Raw genomic sequence first — 20281 nt, 5'->3', positions numbered from 1 at the left:
CAATGCCACATACCTGTAACATTAAATTTACCTCGAGAAAGCAATTCAGTTTCCACAGAAAAAATATAACTCTAGAGAGGTGCATTTTGATTTAATATATGCAGTAGATAACATATTCATTAAATTCTTTATTAAGCTGTTAGTGACGTTTCATTTATTTTATGTGTGAATAATTTTTTCATAAAAAGTTAGTTATTTGTATGTTTATATTGCAACAACAATTCAAGTAGAAACTTGATATCGTTAAAAAGTTCATATAAAACCAGCTTTATGTGCAATTTAATTGTTTGTATACAAGTCCGTTTTTATTTCAATGTTGATTATTGTATATTAAAATAAACAGCAATTGAATTTGTAAAAAAAAAAAATTAATATACCATTAATATACTATTACCATAGTAATATACCATACAAATGTATAGTAGTCCAAAGCAGTTTTTCTTAATATAAATTATATAACTTTAAATTATTAAATATATAGAAATATGACTTGATACAAATGAATATTAAATGGAATCAAGAGCTTGTGAACTGGAACATTATTGAATTGTGAAATCTGTGTCAATACCAAGTCCTAGTCATTACGAAGATTACGAAGGTTGTTTTAACCTTAGTACTTAGCCAACCCACAAGAGACCAAGATGGGGGGGGGGGTAAAATTAAGAAAGGAGGATTATCTGATGAAATCAGGCATCCTGCTGAGTGTGACTACAAGGTTTAATCACATACACAAACACACATTCACTCATTCACAACACACAGGCAGAAAGCAAGGGAAAGAGTGTTAGCCAGAAATATGTGGCATGGGTGATAGTGCTGTGCTATTAACCAGATGTGTTGGACAACATCATCCTCCTGCCTTATTGAATGGAAAAACAATCACTGTTGTCAAAACAGATCACTCACTTACAGTGACTAAAATGGCAGGTTGAAATAGGGCACTGTCTCACTCCAAAAACATGGAGCAGACGAGACCGCTTCCTCCACACTGGAAAACAGTGCTTCTCGAATACGGGATGTGGGACTAAAGGTCTCCAGGGTCGGCCACTGTACGACGTGATGCTGCCTGAAGTCGACAGCCCTAATTGTAAACATCTGAGAGGGCTTGTGATCTGTCACCAGGCAACATCGTCTAGATGGCAACACTGGCCTTAACGACGTCTGTTAGAATCAGAGCTCTGTCAATCACAGGATTGCAGCGGAGTCTAATTTTACACACGCTGAGTATGTTTGCAACTAGTATGCCATCTGATGGAGTGGCCTTAATTTAATTCAACTCAATTAGTGAATCTTCCCATTAGTGGTGGATTTGAAGGATCTAGGTGCCCTGGCTGTACATTATTTAAAATTAATTTAGTTGTTATTGTCGACTTTTAATAACAGTGCACCGGTGCTCTCTGCATAACCTTTAATATTTAATTAAGAAAAACTTGCATTTATAAGCACTGAGCTCATGAAATTTATATGCTAGATCGTAGAATGGTCTCAAAATGAGCCTTTAGGAGAAAAGAGCAAGACATTAGGGAAAGTAGGTTCTAAACTGATGCTCTCTGGGTTCGGGTTATAGGATTTTGTGTTTATTAATTATAAATGGTACTTCAGAAAGCACACATGTCAGGTACATGTCAGTGGATGATTGACTGCATTAATGTTAACATTGAGCTTTTGAAAATAACCCCAAGAGATGACTCACAGATTCTGTTTATTAAAAGAAAAAACTATATACAGAAATTGATTGTGTTTGTGTATATGTGATGTGCTGCTCAAGAAACATATCTTATTATTAGCAATGTTGAAAACGGTTGTTCTGCTTAATATTTTTGTAGAAACTTATTTTCTTCAGGATTCTTATCATGTTCAAAAGAACAGCATTTATTTGAAACTGTAATGTTTTGTAACATTCTAAATGTCTTTACTGTCACTTTTAATCAATTTAATGCATCCTCACTGAATAAAAGCATTAATAACAAACATCTGAATAGAAGTTTTATTAATCACAAAAATGAGTGGAGCTATACACTAAATATTTTTTTCTAATTTTAACTCCTATTAAATAGACTTGTAAGAATGACGAAGCATATCACACAATATAATTAACTCCTATTAATTAACTGTGACTCTCCTTCTTCCCCAGGAGAGTGATAGTCTTTGGTGGGATGCGTTTGCTACAGAGTTCTTTGAGGAGGATGCTACATTGACCATAGCCTTCTGCCTGGAGGATGGACCAAAAAGATACAGTAAGATTTATGCTTTTATCTTGTGCCAGTGTTTACTTGTCTACAAATTTGCTCGATGCTGGTGCCAGATAAAAACAGGCTGATAGTAGATTGTGTCTATTGAGTCTAAAAATGTACAGTAGATGGTAATGATCCATAACAATCTGTAGAGAACTTTGAATCAACTAAATCCGCCAGTTGCAGATCTTATCGACTTTTATTGGTCTTCAGGAAACAAGTTCCCTAAACATCACATAAAAACAACACTGTGGTTAATGGCCTTGCATGTCACTGTAGAGAACTAGAGTAAGAAAGTGTTGTAATTGGTAAACTGACTTGAAAGGTTCATATTTGTGAACTATTTTATCTACAGCTCTACCAGAATTTGTCTAAACACCTTAAAAAGCACGAGAGAGTAATTGTTTGCAGTGAGCTCCCTAATGTAGTTTTGGCTTCATGTGCAATAGCCCTGCTAGCCTTTCTATTTATTTCTTTTTTTTCTGCACACCTTTCCTATCTTTCCCTCTGATTATTTAAGCTGTGTTGTCTGTTCTTATTGAGTCCTCTGCTTTTGGTTAGTCATGCAGAACAGTCTGCCTGTTGCAAGAATGTGTGAGTCAAACATTCACTGAAGCCCCCTTCCTTCCTGGGGGTCTTTGTAGTGCTGACAGAATCAGAAATATATACTTTTATTATGCAAACTGAATATGGCATTAGACTGTGGGCAGCATTACAATAACCTCTGCTTTCGCCTCTTTTCAAAACATGGCAGTTTATTTGCTTCATTTTGTGAAGTTTGGATAGTTTTAATTGAACAAAGATGTAAAATCCATACACTAGCATGTTTAATTTGTCATTTAACCTTTAAAGTTTCAAATGGTTTTTTGTATGTTAATTCTACATAGCAGCATGTAATTTTTTTTTAATTCTCACATACACAATTTAAAACCCCAAAGCTTGCGTCGGCTCTGGAGGCACATAGGGACCCAATCCCTGTATCGATTGAGGAGGGAGTTCAGTCCGTCTCTTGTGACAGCTCATCTTTAGTCTTCAGAAATGACTCCTCTTAGTTTCAGCCACAAACATACAACCTCACTCCATCAATGTCCCACACACACAAACACAAGCACTGCATACTGCATTTGCTCGGGCCTTTTATACATTTCTCAATCCTCACTCTACCAAGCATCATTAAGGATTTTCTGCATGGGTACAGCCTCACATCAGTATGCTTGTTTTATCCTTGCTTGTCTTTGTATGACATGTTTACAGTAATCACTGTTCAGGTTCCATTGAGTAACTCATTCCTCTGCTTTACATTTCAAGACATCAGATCAAAGATAGTCTAATCCGCCTTTTTGCATAGCATGTCCTGATTTAATGTATTTACCTGTTTATGAATTCTTTATTCAAAATAAGGTCATATCGCACACATCCAGTGTTGCATTTTAAATGCACTCTCTGGAATACTTGATTCTGTGGTCAGATGATTTGTATTACATCCACTAACCTGTAGAATTTATTTAGTTTGTCCTAGATAACCTTAGATGAAGTTTTTTAATAATCTGTCAGTAAACTAATAAAATGGTTTAATCTTAAATCAATATGTACAGTTATTTATTTATTTGGTAAGTAGCCTAGTACACTGGATAATATACAGTCAGTGGCCAGTCATTACTGCAAATAAACCTTTACAATAACTGCTTTAAAGAAAGGCTCCTAATGGTTGTTAAATTTTAAATGGGTATAGCTGAATAAATTCAGTTAAAGGCTTAACATGATTAAACTTAAAAACTCTCTTCATAGTTAATAATAAAAACTTCAGTACTGAAAAATCTCACACTATCTCCGAACATATCTAAAATATCCCTTACAAGCATAAAAACAAGAAGCATTGAAGTTTAAGAGACAAAGACTTTGCACTTATATTCACCAACATATATTGCATAAGATGTGGGCGTTATTTCACCGCAGTGCCATTGTGGATGGATAGATAATGGATGGATTATTGAAATGCATTAGTTCAAATGGCCTCACTTTCTCCGTCTCATTTCTATTTCTTTCTTTTCCCTTCTCCACTCTTCAGGACTGAAGCTCAGTTCTGTCTTATCCTTCTAGTCTTCTATTCTAGTCTCCTGAAGTGATAAAAGATAAGTTTCTCAATTGTATGTTTCTCTATATCTATATCTCTATATTGCATATCTATTTGTTAAATACTACGATAATTCTATTTTAAACAGAGATTTTTAAAAAATAAAGTATTTTATAAATAATACATCTATAAAAAGTTAATGCAATATTTTACACAAAATGCTATTTTAATGTATATTAGGTTAGCTTAATAACATTAGTTTTGCATGTACCACCCTAACCACCTGAAGACAGGAACCTTTCGAATAAACATTTTAGCTCATTGATCTGCAGCACCCAAACCTGATCACAGGACTTACATACACTAACATATTTTTGTAGCTGATTCTTTAAATACTGTGAAGTGCTTAAGTTCAGTATTTTCTTCACATCTCTCCTCTTGGAAATTATTAGCTTGGGAATAATTAATATCTGAAATAAAACACAGTTCTTGTTTTGGGTTGAGGCGGGGAGAGTTTCAAAGCGTGATGCAATGCCCCTGCAACTGTGAAACCCGAGAAAACTTCCACCACTGAACCGCAACACTTCATCAGACAATAACAAACAAACCTAAGACAAATTTATTAGCAGATTTGGAAGACAGTTGGAATCTGTTTTGTTTTTAGTCGCAGTTTTTTTTATTAGAATGGCATAAGTGTCTGTGCAAGCCAAACACCTGAGGATGATAGGTTCATTAACCAGGTTCAAATTGAACCAAACTACTTAAAAGCTCTAGTAAAATTTCACAGAGATTACTGATTACAGACCTGAGAATCTTAATAATCTTCTTTGCATTCTGGCAGATTTCTAAAAAGGCACCGCTACTGCATGAAAGCTGAATGGATTAATGCTTTGGGGAAATGCAGTCCGGAATGAGCAATGCCCAATTGACTCGTTTGAGTCCGTTCCTTTAAATTAATTGGTCAACCTGTTTTGTGATTGAGTCTGAATAATTCAAAAAGCTCACACACAGACTGAACCATTTCAGCCAATTTCTCACTCTGTGAAACAGTGACATGACACCGATAGCAAGAGAGCGCTAGATTAAGTGGATACAGTCATTGAAACAAACCTTCAAATAATTTTAGTCATGTACAAGAGAAGAAGGCGGTCTTTATTACAATAAATAACTGAATGTAAAGATTGTGAACAGGTACTGTATAAGCACTTGGCAGCAAACAGTAAAAAACACTAGCAGTTATTGAAAAAAACTAGTACATGGCACTATGATATTATTTGATATGTACAATGTCAATTCTATGGTACATGCTAACAAAAATGCTGGGTTGTTTCAACCCAACTTTCGGTCAAATATGGACTAACCTAAACCGTTGGGTTAAATTTTTACATTAAATTATTTACCCAAAAGTTGGATTAGTCCATATTTGACCAAAAGTTGGGTTGAAACAACCAAGCATTTTTTAGAATTCACAGTACCTTAATAATGTAACATTTACAGTATGACATATATGAATATACCATGGTGCACCTGTACCACAATAGTAGGCTGCTTTTTAGCATGCTGTCAGTGGTTGTTTTGAGTATGGTTTGTAGCTAATAGCTACCTTAATGCTACACAATAATAGTAATGAAGAAAATTAAAAAATATTGCTCCCAGAGTAAGAATTAAAGGCTTTATGGTGTTTGTGCCTGCTACAAAATAAGTGTACAGTTGTTATTTGATGGGTGGACTATGCCTAGTAATGATGTAAGGTATGTATTTACTTTTCTTTAAAATATCTTTTCATTTTTGGGGGGTAACATGTCATGTTAATAAACAGTTATTCGGTATTTGTGACTTGATGTTGATTTTGTAAATTGTCATTTCTGAATATCATGTATTTTGCATAATTTCCCATCATTGCTGTTAATGTAGATTTGATTAGTAAAAACCAGGGCAACTTTCGGTGTTTACACTTGTTGTTTGTGTATTTATATTTATATTTTATTTTTTTACTGATAGTTCTCAGCAAAGGTGGTATTTTGAAGAGATCAGTGAATTGCATGCAAAATCCAGTCTTTAGGAGTTCACGCAATCAAGAATTTTGTATGAGGGAAAGATTCCTCCATTTAGATTTCACATCAGATTTGCATTTTCCATGTTGACCAACAGGCAGCAGCTTGGTTTGAAAGTTTAGGGTGAACGCAGCTTAAATGAAAACAGCCCTGAATGAGCTATGAACCATTCACACATGATTTTAAAAAAGCAACAATGTTTTTCACTGCCAGAGTAAAGTCTTTGAATTATCTTAACGTGGGGGATTTCATCAGCAAATAATGATTCTTTTTGTTGATTATATTGATGCATATTGAATATGCTATTAATTTGATTTATTAGCATACAGTTAAGTTAATGAAACATTTTAATCAGTTGGCAGTCCTAGATTACATAAGCCTCTCACACATTTCTGTTGGTGGAGAGTCTATTGTTTAAGATGACTTGTGAGGGAAAACAGCAAAGAGAGACAGAGCGAGATGTGATTGACAGTATGGGGGGTTGAGCAGGCTCAGCTGCAGTCCGGTGCTGGCAAAGACACGGGTCTCAAAGACTGACAGCCCAAGTTTCAAAACAACCTCGAGATGGTCTCTGTGTGTTTGTATGAGCGCTCTCATATGCTGTATCTGCAGATCTGTAGATTGATACCTCTAAGATTACTGAGAGATGTTAAATGCGTCTGTGCCCTGAATGAAAATGTGTGTAGGTCTAATGGCACTGTTTCCGAGCATTTGTGTGTATGTGTGGGCAGAAGGAAAAGAGAACAGCTGTGTGATAGGATGAGTCTTTCTCTGCTCTTCCTGCTGTCTTCTCTCTCTCTCTCTCTCTCTCTCTCTTTCTCTCACTCTCTCTCAAGCACCTTATTCAATAACAAAACAATATCGACTACACTGTCTGTCTTAACTCACCTCCGGATCAGCATCAGACCTGTGTGTGTGCATGCAAGAGCATGTTTCAGCGTGTGCCAGATGTGCAGCCGTGCAAGGTATGCACAGAAAGTGTACGTCCCTGAAAAATGGTCGATTGTGTCATCAGGTAACAGGTTGAGTGTTTACTGTGTCCATTAAAGCTCGCTAAAAAGAGCAGGTCATTGTTATTGTTGTGCCTGTGGATGTGTGTGTGTGTGTGTGTGCTCTTGTTTTGTGACATATCAGGACACAACTCTGTATAATGACATGGGTATGACACAGGTATTACAACGAGAGGGTGACTTATGAGGACATAACCCATGTCCCCATTTTTCAAAATGCTTATAAATCATACAAAATAAGGTTGTTGTTTTTTTGAGAAAGTAAAAATGCACAAAGTTTCCTGTGAGGGTTAGGTTTAGGTGTAGGGTTGGTGTAGGGCGATAGAATATACAGTTTGTACAGTATAAAAACCATTACGCCTATGGGATGTTCCCACTTTACACAAAAACAAATGTGTGTGTGTGTGTGTGTGTGTTTGTGTGTGTTTTTTATCCAGGAATTGGGGCAGAAATGCAGTCATACTGCATGGTAGATTTGGTAAATACAGATTCATGAAAAAATGAGGAGTTATGAGGAGCCTGGTGCACTTTTGAGCCCAGAACCTTCCAGAAAGTCAACATGGCCCATGCATAATGAACGAAAGGCGCTGTCCTCTTATATGCTCAGAGACCGTATGGAAAGGAAGCTTTGGCACGTAGTTTGTAGACGTACACAAAGTCTCGCAGAGACACATAGCTAGCTATATTGATAATGCATGCATTGGGCTGGGCTCTTTTATAATGGACTAATGTAAAACTAATGGACGGAGAATATATATGCGTGCCATCAGGATATTAAATGTTTATGTATCTCTCTTTCCCCTCCACAGACTCAGGTCAACCTCCAGCATCTCTTTTTCCTTTTCATTCACTCCTGTCTCCCCCTTTTTTTGTGTTTTCTGATGATTTCCCAAAATTCCTTTTGTCCCCATTGACTGAAACATTTCAAAATATTTTTAATGTTCATTATTTCATTCAAAGTTGGTAGTTAATATCATTCAAACTAGTTTTGGTGTTGTTAGGGTTTTTTCTTGTTTTTTAAACTCTGTTTGATTTAAAAAACCAGTAAAAGCAAATGGAACTGTGACTATCACACACCCATATATATATATATATATATGTATATATATGTATTCTCTCAGACATACACTACTGTACTGTGTAGACTTTTTAAAATGATTTCAAAAGATGTCAACCACTGCTGCATTTAATTACTAACAGTATAAACAATATACAGTAAAAACAGTAATACTGTACAAAAATATTACAATTTAAAATAATTGTTGCATATTTTTTTATATATATTTTAGAATGCAGTTTATTCCTGTAAATTTTCAACTGCTATTATTCCAGTCTTCAGTGTCACATGATATCATTTTGAAAGTAAAAGTAACATTTCTACTTATTATAAATATTGAAAACCGCATTTGAAATCAGAACCTTTCGTAACATTATATATGCCTTAATTGTCACTTTTGGTCATGGATCTTTTCTGAATAAAAGTGTAAAAAAAAAAATGTAAAGATTATTAAAAAAAATCTTGCTGACCTGAACTTTTGAACAGAAGTGTATATTAAGTTCATATATAATCAATTATCTTGTGCTTCTCTGCCAGTCCCATCTTCATTTAGCCATTCTATCTTCTTTTCTACCTGTGAGACGTTGTTTCTTATAAGCCCGGCGTCAGGTGCACACAGCAGTAAAGCAGGAGGTTATTTAAACAAACCCGGCAGGAAACCTCCCCTCACCTCCCACTGCATAATTCACTCAAGAGGAATGGGAGGGAGGTGTTGGATTGATCGTGGCACAAAGGGAGGAATTACCTCTTAGAATAAGACTTCCCACATCCTCTATATCAGCGGCGGAGACAAGGCCATATCTACAGGCATCTTGAGCCCAGCAGAGGCTTAAACGAGGCTTAAATGTTGCACTGAATTCTGACAGCGACAATGATACAGGCTTCAAGAGTCTTGTGGTGTGACAGAAACTTAGGAGATGTTTCTGACACAGGGAATTCTTGATGGAGAGTTTGATTTAGATCAAGTAATGACTCCGGTAGGAACAGAAAGGTTGGGATTACAGCATGATGGTGTAGGAGAACTTTTTATATTCCTTAGAGAGCTTTTAATTATCTGGAAAGAGTTATCTAGAAAACCACTATATGGATGTATACTGTAGTATACTGTATGTATTTAAACTTTTTTACTGTTTTTGGCCATACTATAACAGTCAGTGGGGTACAGCTTCTTCTTTTTTGGACCACACATTGACTTGAATGGGAAACATTTTTCAAAATATGTTTTGTGTTCACGGAAAAAGGAACTTCATACATATTTAGAATGACATGTGGGTCCGTAAAGAATGGGATAACTTATTTTCCTTTTTTTTCCACATGACATTTCCTGTGAAATGGCCTTCAAATATCCAATGTTTATTGTTTTCAAATGTAAGATGCCAAAATGTTGCGATATGGTTACTAATAATGAAGGATATTAACTCTAGCATTAAAACCTGTAAAGTCTCATATTTGATAAACAAATTTCTAAGGTCTCTAAATTATAGACTTGATCAAAAATTCAAAATTTGCTACATTTGCTGGAAAAAAAACAGTTTTACACTATCTACTAAATGCATTGTGTTTTATGATTGACCTTTTTAGCAAGTAAAAGGCCTTTTAATATTTTTCTTAGAATATTGCCCTTCAGGTCATGGTAATCATGTATTTTTGTTATGAAATCTTCAATGATTTTTATAATGTAAATTTAAGAATAACATTTATACTGTTAGTTATATTTTAAATTGACAATAAGTGGACTGAAGCAACAAATTTATTTCCATACATCTTTTTTGGGAAAATCTTGTTAAAACTTATCAAAAGTAGGCTTTTGGTGGATGTTTGTTTGTCCACATATCAGTCATGCTTAGATGTCAACCACTGAACCATACCCCTAAAAAAACAAACTACAGAGCACCAGAGGTGTCAAGTAACGAAGTATTTACTTAAGTAGAAATTTTGGGTATCTATACTTTACTTGAGTAATTATTTTTCAGCCGACTTTTTACTTTTACTCCTTACATTTTCACGCAAGTATCTGTACTTTCTACTCCTTACATTTTAAAAATAGCTTCGTTACTGCTATTTAATTTTGGCTTGTTTTCATTCCGGCTTGTCATCATTCTAAAAAAGAAAAACGTATCCAGATAAATCGCGCCATCCAGATGGAGTGAATTTGATTGTGGTTGGATGAGAAGTATAAACAGATACCATTCCGACATCCTATTGGTCTGTACGCGATCCATCGCACCTGCACATGACACAAATCCATCCACATGACATCACACTCCAGCAAGGACATAGCCAGTTTTGGGTTCATCAAAAAATATATTTCTTAAAAGTAGGGTTGGGTATGGAACCGGTTTACTATGGCCTCAAAGTCAGTCCGCTTAAATTTCATATGAAACCAGCGTCAGACCGGTCTCCTCCCGTCTTTCAGCGCGCTCTTCAATCCGCAGAGGCGCAGACCGCGGAGGAGCAGCGTGAGCTCAAACAGAGACAGAGGACACAAGGTGTGTGTTTATCGATAGATTGTTAGAATATCCGTATCTGTGCAGTTCTTTGTCATAAATACAGTTTACAAAAGGTCACGAAGAAGCAGTCGCTTTCTCATCTACTGTAAAGTTTTCGCTTGTCACCGCTCATTCACACCACAGCCGTTTCCTCCAGCGAAAATCTAGCCCTTAACACATATGAACGAACACATACTTTAATTACACTTATTCATACGTACTTTATACATACACTAGCTACTGTGAAAAAGTCTTAGGCACGTTAGTATTTTCACTTAAAAGAATGGTGTTCGGCTATTTATATATTTTGCTGAAGTGTGTCAGTATAAAATATCAGTTTATATTTCCAAACATTCATTTTGCCATTGTCAGCCTGCTTGTGCATTCAAAATCGCACTAGATTATTATTAAAATTAATGGCAAACTGATATTTCCTACGGACACAATACAGCAAAAGATATCAATAACTGGCTTAAAGCCCTTTTTTTGGGGTGAAAATACAATTTTTTCTTTGCCATAAGACTTTTGCACAGTACTGTATTTTAAAAAAGACATTGTTGCTACTTTATAAACAATGAGCATACAGTAATTCACAGAACTGATTAAAGACAGTGACAGACAGCACTCATCTTAACTAAATATCAGAGTGAGTGACAGATATACAGTAGAAATATTATGTGTGGTTTTGTATTAAATATTGACCCAGATTGTGAAATACATTTATATGCCTTAGATTAAGGGAAGCACAACTTGGGAAATGAGAGCATCCAAGGTGAAATCGATGGATTTATTTTAAATATTTGTAATGTTCTTTAAAGTTATCCATAGTTTTTTTTTTTGAGGTTCTTTTTTTTAAAGTATCGGTTCAGGCACCGTTTAGGCGCCGCTACCTTTTAAAAGTATTGAAAAGGCACTGGACCCTACTTAAACGTTATTATTTCTCACTGGCTCATTTACCAAATGGGTGCTTTCTCTTCCTCCTCCACAAATTAAGTTACTGTAGGTAGTTGCTGTAGCGAGACGTTTTAATAAATTATTGTTTGCGATTGATGACGCGATTGACAATGTTGTGATAACTAGGCTTTACCAACTTTGTAACTCGATAACAATATAACCATAACAATACTTATAGGCAACTAGTCATCATATCTCTAGCTCTTTAATATATTTGCATTGTACTATAATGCGTTCATTTTCAATGGGCATATATGCGGCTGAAACAGGTAGCCTAGTGCATGCCAAATTTTTCAACATGAACATTTTAATATAACATTATAGTCATTATGGCCTTTAGAAAAATTTATTTTTTGAGGAGGTGGGGTAGTGCATAATAGGCCCCTGTGGCACGGCCCAAGCTTTTGTTCTTAATGGCATTTTTTCCCTTACATTACTTTTACTTTTATACTTTAAGTAGTTTTTTAAACCAGTACTTTTACACTTTTACTTGAGTAAAAAGCTTGAGTTGATACTTCAACTTCTACAAAAGTCTTTTTAAACCCTAGTATCTATACTTCTACTTGAGTAATGAATGCCAATACTTTTGACACCACTGCAGAGCACAGACAACATAAATCTAAGCATTTAAATATTACCTTACTAAGAAATATTATTGGGATATACAGGAGTGTATATGCATTTTTTTGTTAGTGGTCTGCTATACAGTTATAAAGATCTTATCGATTACAAGCTATCAGAATTTCATGTTACTTTTGGCCGTTAAAATATCAGCAACTGAACCAAAATGCCTTGTTTTTGCAGATCTGAAATCAGATTTTTTTGGACTTTAATGGGGTTAAATGTGACGAAAACTTTGCAGCACATATATGCATACTGAAAGTGAGACTCCATCTCTCTCTCTTATCGAGTCACTGTTTTCATGTCAATGGAGGATAGACATTTAAATAAATCAAATCTGGAAGATGATGGGAAATCATACTGGTCGATTCAGTTGTGGTGGCATTCGTCCGGGAGCCCTTGAGGAAGTATTTGCCCCATGAGCATGCGGTGGAGCTGGGAGGGAGAGTGGGCCAAGCCAGCCTCTCCTGAATTATGAATGGGGAAAGGGGGATGTGTGGATCAGGACTCATGGGAGAAGCACAGCACACATTGAGACACACACACAGAGGCAGTTGTGTGAGGCCAAGCGTGTTGTGAGGGTGGTTGTGGGTGAGTGGAGCTGTTCGCCTGTGTCTCGTTTTGGTGCGGATGTCTTCGGGGATTACTGCTGGAGAGGGGAGAACTCGGAATCTATCAGACAACCTCCCTCTCTCGCTCTCTCCCATCCTCCGCATCAATGAGACCGAGATGTGATGAGTCAGAATATTCTCTGTGGTGTATCATAATCGCAGCGCAATTCTTTCTTTTTATCTGCTGGATCTGTTTTCTAATCAGTCACTGTAGCACAGATCATTTCAGACACTGTGACCTCAAAAATAACAAAAACTAATTTTGAGCGGTGACCTAGAGTTTTCTCAGGAGCAGTTTACCCAAAAATGTAAACTGGGTCAACTCTCATGTCATTTCAAACCCAAACACTCTGATGTGTTTCAATGGAACACAAAAAGAATTGTTACACAGCTCTTGTTATATTGAGTCTGCCAAGCTCCAAAAAGACAAAAACAATCATAAAGCACAAAAAACGTATCATAAAAGTTGTCAGTATGACTTGAAGAAAGCTTTCAGACTCACCAGCAGGAAGACCAACACAAGGGTTTGAGTGTCCATGTACTCCGGACAGACATTTTGTGCATAACCATAATCCTTGTTCGCCGTATCAACCATGTAGATGTCATATTTTCATGTTATCTCTTGTTTTCACCCACAATATTTTATTCTCTGAGATCAATGCTCTTTGACGGATGTTTGAGGGATAGGGAGAAAGGAAGGAAGAAAGAAAAGGGGATTGAATTAAAGTTTTATGAAAGATTAATATTTCATATTCTGGGCACTGAATTCCATACTAGTACCCTGGTTGTGTGTATGTACATTTATGTGCATTTTTAACTGTTTCTTGACTTATTTCTTAGTTCTTTTATCACGGTGATGGTACCAGATTTGTATTAGCTTATATACAACCAATTGCTAGACTATACTTTAGGTATCCACAATGTTTATACCTGACTAACTTGATTCCACGACTTAATTCCATATTGCTAATAACTTATTTGCATTCTGGCAATTTATTTACTGTAATGTTTATGTGGACATTTTTATGGTTGTCGTAACAAAATGTCAGTCGATGTAACCAATACAAGTGAAATTTCATATATACGTGTATGTATATATATATATATATATATATATATATATATATATATATATATATATATATATATATACATACACACACACACACACACACACACACACACACTATTGAATACATTTCTTTTTTTAAGTTGAATATAAACATTAGGTTTCTTTTTTGAAATAATTAAATTATGTTGCACTAGGATGCATTTTTTTTTATTGAAAATACTGAAAAAAAGTATGAAAAAGAGTAATATTTTTGAAAGTCATTTATTTCAACAGCCATTATTGTTTTTAATGATCCTTTAATGAACCTTCAGAAATGATTTAATGTGCTGAATTGGTGCTCAAGACTTCTTATTTTTTTATAAGTATTAAAAACACTTGCCGCTGAGTATTTTTAGGAAACTTTTTTCTCCACAGGTAAGTTACATTTCAAGGTCAAAGTAATTCTAATGTGTAGGACATTTTATTCAAAGTAGTCTACTTTTACCTGTTGAGACATGCCTTGACTTTTATAGACCTGTAAGAGCCGTGTTTGTGATCTTTGAGTTGGGTGAGGTGTGAAGCGCAAAAGTGGCATTTGCTAAGGTTGTCTAAAAACATGCTTTATTTCTGAATTAAGTTCATACTTGGTAATATAGACACTATAGAAAGACTGCTATTATGTTGTTGTTGTTGTTGTTGTTGTTTATTTTCATATTGATTTATTACTTGCATATTTTTGACAACATTTTGAATTGCATAATGCAAACAACAGAATTATTTCGAACAGAGGTTAACGTTTGCTTGAACTGGAAACTAGCAAGCATTCAGCTCCATAGCAGAAGCAATCCTTTGACAAATCATCTCTCTGGTATATATGATGCCAGTTCCACCTCGTCAAGTCTTTCTCTGAGAGGGGCAGACTTTGTATTCCCACATCTCTATTTGAACCGGTACCTAATCATTATCTATTCATAATCCACACATTCATCCTCAGTGTTGTCCCACCAGAGAGGATAAAACACAGAGTCATGGGAGCTGCTTCTGCATTTTAGGCTTAGAATTTGTGTGTGTGAAAGAGAGAATGAAAGAGAGAGAGAGAGAGAATGTAAGTGTGGGCTGTTGTTTGGAATGGAGCGATTGTCCCCAGAGAGATAATTACTGACATGGAAGTGCAGGGTGAGAGCTGTTCTTCTCTTTTTTTATCCTTTTTTTAAACCACATTCTTTTTGGAACCCTGACTGTGAATGTCTCGCGCCAAATGAAAATCTCGCATGCTTCTTGACGTCAGTCAGTTCACTGTTGCTCTGTGCTCTGACACCCTTTCTACATTTTTACTCGCTTACACGCTTGTTGGTACAACCTCATAAGTTCTTACGGCACGCTTTATAAATAACAAGTTATTTGTTATGGTGGAAATAAAGTTTTTCTCACACACAGCAGGCGGGATTGTGCATTTTTTGGCCCACTGTTCGGAAAGTCACAGTGTGACTTTAAAAAAGTGGGTGCAATGCTGAAGCACAATTAATGATGCTGCTGTTGCAGTTCTTTTCAGCATTTTCTCAGTCCTAGAAATATTCACCTGTTTTTTTTATGGGATCTCACCTGTGGAGAGCCAGCCACAGTGAGTTGCCTCGCTGTTTACTTTTTGAGGCAGTGGACCTCAAAGGCAGAGAAACCCCCATAATACCACATCCATGCTTTACTGTAGGAATGCTGTTATTTGGATGGTGAGCTGTATTGTATATTACCATATTGTTACCATATTGTTTGGTGTTAAGTCATACATATGGGTTGTGTGCTGCATTAATCCTCCTTTCCAGTGAGCTGTTAACCAATGCAACCAGAGTCAGTGAATTCATAAGAGAATTCAAGACCTGGATCAGTCGGATTCATTTTGAGCCTTTTTTCTGAACAGTGATTCATTAACAAGATCTGATTCAGTAGGTTCTGAAAATAATCTGAATGAATGCAGCAAGACCACTGAATTTTTCAACCAAAAAAATTGACATTTAAGGAGCTTTTGCATGCCAAATCACTTTTGTTTGTCTTCATTTACTCATGTTTTGTTTGTCTTGCTGCATAACCTTGTCTTTGACTGACTCTCTTTTCTCTCTGTCCCTCTCAAACTCTCCTCTCCGTCTGCTTAGCCACTTGAAACTGAACTCCTATCTTGTCTTTTTGGCTGCGAGTGTTGGCATCTGTCCTGGAGCCTATGCTCAGTGTGAATTAATGTGCCTAATTAACACAGCGTTAATTATTTGTAAATTGCGTGTTTGGGTACACATTACTTGAGAGGCATATGTTGTACGACATGTTCGCTGAAACAAGTGACTGGTTAATCCCGCCTCTGGAGCGCTCGCTTCTGTAGATGGGCCAGTCAGTCTGGAGTCCACTCACAACACCAGAAAGAGCTACACATGCTCAGACAATAAAAAGATTCACAAAAGCATGTGGGTTATTGTCGGAATCCTGCTGAGGCTAACTTTTATTTTAAAGAAAGGTTGTTTGAAGTGCTCCCTCTACAGGCAGCAAAGAGAAATCTACGTCCCAGCAGGACTTTGTTTGCAATTTTTATCTCGTCTCATTTTCCTATTGATTAGTTACATGGCATTTACAGCTTAGGTGATTGGCTCAAAAAACAGTTCTGTGCCCAGAACTGAGCTCCCATATTTCTGGAGCGCCAGCTGATCGGCAACTATTTAGAGGAATGTGATTGCAAACCGATAGCTTTCTCTTAGTATTATAGAGCTTCTTGTGTGTTCAACCTACCCTGGTACCACACACACACACACACACTCGTCTCATATTTTGGTGTGTGCAAGTGTGTCTGTGATTTTATGCCCCATGGTTAGGCATAGGGGCCGCTCTGCCACAGTGCTCAAGAACTTTAGCAGGCAGTCAGGTGTGCCCTCAGTAACAACATCTCCCTTCAGCATGACACCCCTCGCTGTCACCCTGCCTGTCAGCCTTTCACTTTGTATCTCTCTCACATTCGTCCTTCCCTGTAGCACTTTATTTACCTGCATTCTGGGCTGTTCTTTCATTCATGGGTATTTCATATTTATTTTCACTGTTCTTTCAAACTGCTCTACTGTTCTGTCTCTCACACGCACTCATTAACAGTCAGCTCCTGTCGTCGGCTCATTCTGTGTCTTAACCACTAGGGAGACCTTCATTTATTCACTCAAGCTAGGGTTCTCTCTCCCTCCGCTCTCTCCTATTCTCCCAGTTTTTCTCACTCTCTCCCCCCTGCCAAGTATTTATGTGTTGATTTAGTCATGCCAGACTTTAGCCAATTTAAGAAACAGGCTGTGTTTGCAGCTGTTTCATTTTCTCCTTCTGTCCGTGCAGTTTTAACCGTTGGCGGCAGAGGCGGCTGTCTTAAGGGAAGCTGGGTAAATGAAGTTCTCTCTCTCTTTTCCTCCACCACCCCCATTCCTCTCCCTCAGGGCTGGTGGCACAAACATAATTTCTCTCAAAGGGGAGTTTGACTGTAAGATGGATTATTTCTGCCTGAAATCAGACGCTAAGCTGGATAAGGCTGCTCGTCCGTTCAGTTTCAATATTAAAATAAGTTAACACTGCAAGAGCACTCGCAAAAAGCAAAAAGTTGTTTCCGTGGGCGTGTCTGCTACTTTCTTGGCCAAAGATGCCCAGCTAGATGCAGATTTAAATATGTTGTAAAGCTTTTCAATGGCTGAACCAGACAATACATTTTTATAATATATATATATACTTCTTTTCAAAATCTGGGGGTCGGCAAGTTTTTATTTTTCAGTGAAAGAGAAACTAATACTTTTAAATCAGAATAAGGCTTTTACATTGTATTACAGTTTCAAAAAAATATTAAGCAGCATATGTTTTCAAGAGAAAATTAGCATATTAGAATGATTTCTGATCAAGTGAAACTGAAGACTAGAGTAATGACTGCTGAAAATTCCGCTTTGAAGCACAGGAACAAATTACATGTTAAAATATATTACTGTTTTTACTGTATTTTTATTAAATAATTTCAGATTTGATGAGACTTCAAAATCATAAAAAAAATAATTAAAAACAACTAACTTTTGAATGGTAATAATACATTAATTTTTACTCTTTTTTTTTCTCGATCTGAATTTAGTGAGATCTATGTTAATGCTTTATGCTTGTTTAAAAAGAACTTACATTAAGATATATTCAAGATATAAATCTTATGCTATTTTACACTATATTTTTTTATTATTATTTGCATTTTTATTAGACCCCTTGACACAAACACTGATAAAGAAAAATATTTGTTGCAGTATGTATTTAATGGGTTCTATAGTTTTTTGTAGTGAAGCAACAATACAAGAAAACAAAAGAAATCAAACAGTGCAGATAAACCTGAGGCCACACATCCAGACAGGGGCTCTGTCTTTGTTCATTGTTAAACAACAACTGAAAAAAAAAGTTGCATAATTATCTCCAGCTGCAGGGAAGAATAAGTATTCCAACTCAACTTTTTGTAAGACCTCAGGCAGGTTACTGTAAACACAGTTTGCAAAAACAAATTATCATATTTCATATCAGTTAGGCTAATATATAACAATATTACAAATTCACAGTCTTACTCTGTCAGTGCTGATGCATTGTGACACCATTTGAGGCAATGCAGGAACAGCTTTTGTACATTTTTAATTCATACATGACTGTATCTCAGAAGTTGCAAGAACTTGCTTGAATGTAGGACACCAGTCTTATTTGTTAATAATGTAGCGTAACAAACAGTGAGAATTTAAGAGATGTGGAAACATTCCGAGTCATTTTAGGAATACATTCAACAAAATGCAATGCAATGTAAATAACATCTTGCTTTCCTCCTCAGCAATTGGCCGGACGCTCATCCCTCGTTACTTCAGTACGGTATTTGAGGGTGGCGTGTCAGACCTCTACTACATCCTGAAACACTCCAAAGAGTCCTTCCAAAACTCCTGCATCACTGTAGACTGCGATCAGTGCACCATGGTCACACAACATGGCAAGCCCATGTTTACTAAGGTAAAGAGGGAGTGTGTGTGTGTGTGTGTGTGTGTGTGTGACACCATGTTCTAAACAGGCACAATATTTTGAAATGAATTAATAGATGATAAGGTGGTGATACACTTAGTTTCTCTGTTTGTCAACAAAACATGCATTCTTTGTTCTCCTTGTGCTTTTTTGCTCATTGTCATAACCTCAAAGAGCAGGAGAAATGACACAGTTATCTGTTTCATTCAGTTCTTACATTCCCCTTTGATAAACCTCATAAACTGTCTAATAGAACAAACAAACATGGCAGGCGTGATAATGTATTGCTTTAATCACAGCCATTATTCTGTGTGTTTACTGATGGAGGTCGTTAGGGATCCTTGTGACATATTTCAGGCAGCTTTGGACTCAGCTGAGAAAGCTCTTTATGAATCTATTACTCTGTGTGTTGTCGTGTACTTCAGTTTTTGATTAGTTTCTTTGTCAAAGTAAAAAAAATATATAATAATAGAAGCACGTCAGTGAGATTTTATTTCAGCATTACAGTCAGAATGCACTAAACAAGGACACCAATCCCAGCATAACACAAACATTTCACTGCATTTGAAAGGTGGAGACAAAATTACAAGCCATGGTCATTTTCTATGTGTATCTGTTTTATTATTATATATGCAGTTTGCAATTGATCTATAAAGGTCACTTCCATTTGACATTATAACTGTTGTATTTCTATTAGAGTGAGGGTTTATGCCTTCTGGAATATAAAATAGAGCTACTTGATGCTTCACCACTTTTACAGATTGAATTCTCGCTGTCATAAATAGTAATAATAAAAAAATACAATGACATATAAAGAGGACAGTCATATTGGAGAATTATGAGACAGGTTCAAAGGCCATTGGCCCATGGTGGTTTGGATGTAACATCACACCCTCGCTGGTTGCGAATAGCTTTTAAGGATCTGTCAGCTGTAGTGGACATCATGCATCAGAGGGTTAAACCACTTATCAGCAGTTATGTTTCCACCTTGTCCATCAAGCATTTTGGATTATTTTCACACACTAAAATGGATTAATCCACTCTAATCCATACAAGAGCCTGTTTACTTATCTTTACAGAGGAACTAAGACCCAC

General features: G+C 36.3%; 1 protein-coding gene across 3 annotated transcripts in view; it reads left to right on the top strand.

The window, feature by feature from the left end:
* The window catches only part of LOC113091098 (LIM domain-binding protein 2-like), a 48770-nt gene that overhangs the window by 10835 nt on the left and 17654 nt on the right, over positions 1-20281 (top strand). For all 3 annotated transcript variants that reach the window (XM_026256531.1, XM_026256533.1, XM_026256530.1), the window contains exons 2-3: positions 2135-2237; positions 19005-19177. In XM_026256531.1, coding sequence (XP_026112316.1) covers positions 2135-2237; positions 19005-19177 — 276 coding nt within the window. The remainder of the gene's footprint in view (positions 1-2134; positions 2238-19004; positions 19178-20281) is intronic.

The sequence above is a fragment of the Carassius auratus genome, unplaced genomic scaffold (assembly GCF_003368295.1).
Source record: "Carassius auratus strain Wakin unplaced genomic scaffold, ASM336829v1 scaf_tig00214077, whole genome shotgun sequence".
Classification (NCBI taxonomy): Eukaryota; Metazoa; Chordata; class Actinopteri; order Cypriniformes; family Cyprinidae; genus Carassius; species Carassius auratus.
Note: the sequence above shows the minus strand (reverse complement) of the source record. Positions and strands in the feature narration are given on the sequence as shown.